The sequence below is a fragment of the Corticium candelabrum genome, chromosome 14 (genome assembly GCF_963422355.1).
Source record: "Corticium candelabrum chromosome 14, ooCorCand1.1, whole genome shotgun sequence".
Taxonomy (NCBI): domain Eukaryota; kingdom Metazoa; phylum Porifera; class Homoscleromorpha; order Homosclerophorida; family Plakinidae; genus Corticium; species Corticium candelabrum.
The window spans coordinates 7,513,350-7,518,349 of NC_085098.1; the positions used below are offsets into that span (position 1 = coordinate 7,513,350).

Below are 5,000 nucleotides of genomic sequence, written 5' to 3' on the forward strand. Positions count from 1 at the left end.
ACTCTTTTCCAGCTTGAGTTTTCTTCATCAACTTCATTCCTCTAAGTCGTGTCATTGCAGCAACAAACCCAGAGTAGAGACTATACTGAGCCACAACCTCACAACTCAACTGAACTTCCGGATCAAACGAATTAAAAGTCGGAAAATTTCCCGCCGAAAAACCTCCCGACGAAAACCCAAGCTGCTGTCTTGCTGACGCCAAGTCAAGCACCTCGACATTCCTAAGTGACCCAAACTTTTCAAAAACTCGTCTCACAACATCAATCGACGGCTTTGAATTCGAATCGTCCGTACTCAACCACTTCGAAGGCAAACCTCTCAGTCTCACTGTATCAGGACGTTCCCCTGGCAACCCGTCGTCATAGCTACTAATACCCCTCTCTCTAAAGTAACTCTCCCAGTCCTTCTTTCCCGGATAACTGAGATCCACCTCAGACGCCTGGATCCTCAACAACTCAGTAAACCCACTCAGTTTGATGGTCTTCTTGTTCAGCACCAACACTGCCTTTCTCAGCATCTTCAACGACGACATTTCGCCTTCAAAATAGAGCAGCTGCCTGGTCGTTTTAGAAACGCGCAGGACTGTGAACGTTTCAGGAGAAATGAGGCCTTTCAGCCTCTCCATCACTTCCCAATTCGAAATTGACGCGCCCACCACGCGTATCTCTGGCAACGTGACGCATATTGATATTTTAGCGACAGGCTTGAGGTAAAGTCCGTGCTCTGCAAGTAGAACGATCGGCGTATCATCAGCCATACTCAAGAAAAGTCCCCGTATACTCACAGCATCCCGTATAACAGTCGAATATCCCGTACAATTAGACTGCCCCGTATAACAAGTAAAATTTATTTTTTATTAATTAATATATTGTAGCTTAATATAAATATAGTTCTAATAAAATATAATTAAATATTGTTAATAAGAAATATTTATATTAATAACATATTTAAACAAGCAAGGTCCCGGATAATCCCTTGAGCTCTCAGTCATGGTCTTCGACATTCTTTCAGATGTTTGGGAGAGCTTAACAGTCTTCAACGCATTTATCAGCCTCTTGTGCTTCTACTTTCTCATTCGTCTGTTCTCATCTCGAGGAAAAACACCGCAAGTGGCCACTCAACAGCAAGAAGAAGAAAAACCGAGAATGCCGCCGCGCGATTTCACTAACGAGGAGTTGTTAGAGTTCAATGGTAGTGATCCAGAGAAACCAATATGCTTGGCGGTCAGAGGAAAGGTATTTGACGTCACAAGAGGGAAAGATTTCTACGGACCCGGTGGGTCACGTGACACGTGATTTATTGTGTTTAATAACACGAAATTGATTTAATTAATTAATTTTGTATAATAAGTTACTGTAAACGACGTCTGAAACAATTTAGTAATTTTTGTTGAAATGAATTTTTGGGACCAAATTGAAGGTTACAAATTATTGCGCACACTGCTCTGGAGTCCAAGGCATATGACATTGTAGTCTAATACTGTAACTGTCACAGGGTATGTTTACTTAATATATTGTATGCAATACTAAGTAGTTACTTGTTGAGCTGCTGGCAAAATTTATTTCCTGATGGAAGACGACTTGATGGACATTGATTGACATATTTGTAACTCACAGTATCAGATAGATTTCCTAAACATTTAAAAAATTATTTAAAATAAGTAAATAAGATAAACACAATAATAATTAATAATTAAAATGAAACAACAAAATTTAATTTAATTAGTATCTAAATGTAATTATCACAACTTATTGATATAAATTTTTAAAGTATTTCTAGTGTGTAACTGCTTGGTGGTGTACGACAGGAGGAGTGTACGGCGTATTCGCCGGTCACGATGCAACACGAGGACTGGCCAACTGGTCCACGGACGAGTCCGATATTAAGGACACGTACGACAATTGCTCAGACCTTACACCCGTGCAGTGGATGGAAGTGAGAGACTGGGAGGGTCACTTCATGTCCAAGTACGACTACGTTGGTAAACTACTCACACCAGAACAGGCCGCAGAACGAACGACCGACGATGCATCGTTGAAAGAACGAAAGGAGTTGTTTGATAAGGTGCAGTCTCTTGTGAAACAAGCAGACGAAGAGGCAATGAAACAGTTAGAAAACGAGACGAAACCAAAAGACAAAGATACGTAGCAGTTACACTCGACGTAGTGACGAGTGTGTGTATCCTAGTAGTGAATGTACGTAGCGTGCACATACACTGAGAGATGTGCAGCATACTGATGCAGTGCTGTGTGCAAACGATTGAATTAAAATTAGAGAGTCAATATAATACATTTGTCAAGTGATTGATATTAATAGCACTGATTTAAATTGGTTTGCATTAATTAATATAAGCGTAGCGCACGCTAAATTTAGGTTTATATTTTTTAGTAAATTAATAAATTTAATTAATTAAGTATTTAATAGTTAATTTATAGTTTAATTAAATTTTTATATTAAAAATTAACGCGTGCTAAATTTATGTATTTTATAACATGTTTGCATTATTAATTTTTTACCTAATTTTAATCACTAACAAATACTATTTTTATTACTAACCATGCGGAATATGTAGATACTTATACGTCACTACATTTTTCTTAACGCGCGCCAGATATCGTCGATTGATATCAATCAAAGCAATGCTTTTTCTAGTTTCTTCCTTCTTGTTCGTTTCCTTGACGTCTGCGCATCCCCAATGTCTCGACTACCTACCGCCGTTCTCTCCGTCAACTAAACTCGCCTACTGCAGCGAATACAGCGACTTCACGTGCTGCTCATCGCCACAAGACGAAAATATCGCCTCGCAGGCTTCACACACAAACATATCAGAAGCAATAGTGGCCAGCGATGATCCAGACCTGTGTATGGAGTACTGGAAAAATGTTAGTTGTCTGAGCTGCTCGCCGTATGCGGCGCATTTGTTTGATGCTGAGGGTTATGACACTGCCCAGCGCGCGTTACCTGGTTTGTGTCCAGCGTACTGCCGGTCGTTGTATGGCGCATGTCCGAGAGTGGCTGATGTGATTGGTGGACGGAGGTTTGTGAGTGAGAGCGAGTTCTGTGAGGCTGCGAGGTTGAGTGATGTGAGTTATTGTTATCCGGATGTGAAGGAGGTGGAGAGGGCGAATGTAAGAGAGTTTGGGTCGTTTGGATGTCTTTGTGTTCAGGTGAGAGATAGAAGGAAGGACAGATGGACAGACGGAGAGACAGATAGATGGACAGACAAAGAGACAGACATACGGATGGACAGACAAATAGTCAGACAGATGGACAGACAGAAGGACAGACAAATGGACAGACAAACAGATAGACAGACAAACAGACAGATGGACAGACAGACAGATGGACAGACAAACAGATAGACAGACAAAGAGACAGACAAATGGACAGACAAACAGATTGACAGACAAACAGACAGACAGATGGACAGACAAACAGATAGACAGACAAATAGACAGACAGATGGACAGATAAACAGATAGACAGACAAAGAGACAGACAGATGGACAGACAAACAGATAGACAGACAAATGGACAGATAGACAGACAAACAGACAGACAGATGGACAGACAAACAGATAAACAGACAAACAGATAGACAGACAAACAGACAGACAGATGGACAGACAGACAAATGGACAGATAGACAGACAAACAGTCAGACAGATGGACAGACAGATGGACAGACAAACAGATAGACAGACAAATGGACAGACAAACAGATAGACAGACAAATGGACAGACAAACAGATAGACAGACAAACAGACAGACAGATGGACAGACAGATGGACAGACAGACACACAGACAGACAAGCATATGGACAGACAGATGGACAGACAAACAAATAGACAGACAAATGGACAGACAAACAGATAGACAGACAAACAGACAGACAGATGGACAGACAGACAGACAGACAGACAAGCAGATGGACAGACAGACAGACAGATAAACAGACGGAAAGATGGACAGACACATGCACACACATACACACACTGATTGACAAACAGACAGACAGACAAATGGACAGACAGAGTAACAGATGGACATACAGGCGGTTGGGTGTACACGAATGGTAGCCTTGACACTAAGCCTTCCTTTGCTTTCGGTGGTCCTTCCACGCAAGGATAGCAACAGGGGGTATCACGTGATGTTGTCTCCGTAAAGCTTAGACAATTTAACTAGTTATGTCATTAGGAAAGCCCACCCTTTGTTGGTTTGTTTCACATTGCTTATGGTTTCCAAAAAGAGATCAGGTGTGTTTTCGTTTACAGCAGTATGCCGTCATACCAAAGGTGTTGGAACAGAAAGGCACGAAATGCAGCCAGTAACTATGCATGCTGTCCTTTGCGATGCTGCTTACTGTTTAGTTAGCGTAGAGAAACGAGCGCAAAGACTGTACGGCCATGTCGCGTGCACAAAGGAAACGCACAGACTCTGTCCTCTCTTGTCATTGACTAGAAGACAGTGCAATAGCGATTAGGCTACTGTACATGTATGCTTTTGACTTAAACTATCATTGCGCTCTTGGAATCGATCGAAAGCCATTGCGTGAAATTTCTACGTGGCTGATGTCAGTCTGAAGTTACTCCAGAAGCAACTGCTGCAGGTGGCTAAATGTGATACCTTCACTCGCTGTGATGTAGGGAGAATACTGGAACTGTTTGCGGCCTACAAATGTGCCCAAACAATATTCTTCAGTTGGTATGTACACGTCTGGCACACTAAATGACATCTGTGATGTTTGTCACGTGACATAAAGAGTTACTAGGCCTCCCTTCGCTTTACGGGGACAACATCACGTGATACTGCCCTGTTGCTATCCTCGCGTGGAAGGTGCACCGAAAGCGAAGGAAGGCGTACTGTTGAGGCATGACAGACACGAGTAGACAGACTTAACCATACAAGTAAAAACACAAACAGTCACATCATCAACATAATCCTTAACGTTACATCTCACGTTCATCTTTCTCTCTCAATTTGCACAGGAAGTCGTGT

At 41.9% G+C, this 5,000-nt stretch overlaps 3 protein-coding genes across 3 annotated transcripts in view; 2 read left to right on the top strand and 1 right to left on the bottom strand.

The window, feature by feature from the left end:
- LOC134189590 (A-kinase anchor protein 17A-like) overlaps nt 1-762 on the bottom strand; it is a 1,555-nt gene extending 793 nt beyond the window's left edge. The window contains exon 1 of the mRNA XM_062657908.1: nt 1-762. This exon is cut by the window's left edge and continues 793 nt beyond it. Coding sequence (XP_062513892.1) covers nt 1-757 — 757 coding nt within the window. The 5' untranslated portion in view covers nt 758-762.
- A 136-nt stretch (nt 763-898) lies between these two features.
- LOC134190009 (membrane-associated progesterone receptor component 1-like) lies at nt 899-2,308 on the top strand. Its single transcript, XM_062658415.1, has 2 exons — nt 899-1,275; nt 1,808-2,308. Exons 1-2 carry the CDS (start codon nt 990-992, stop codon nt 2,146-2,148), a joined length of 627 nt encoding a protein of 208 aa, XP_062514399.1. The 5' UTR covers nt 899-989; the 3' UTR covers nt 2,149-2,308.
- A 414-nt stretch (nt 2,309-2,722) lies between these two features.
- Nucleotides 2,723-5,000, top strand: part of LOC134189546 (HHIP-like protein 2) — a 6,498-nt gene continuing 4,220 nt past the window's right edge. The window contains exons 1-2 of the mRNA XM_062657852.1: nt 2,723-3,167; nt 4,991-5,000. The exon at nt 4,991-5,000 is cut by the window's right edge and continues 801 nt beyond it. Of these exons, the coding sequence (XP_062513836.1) occupies nt 2,865-3,167; nt 4,991-5,000 (313 nt within the window). The 5' untranslated portion in view covers nt 2,723-2,864. The remainder of the gene's footprint in view (nt 3,168-4,990) is intronic.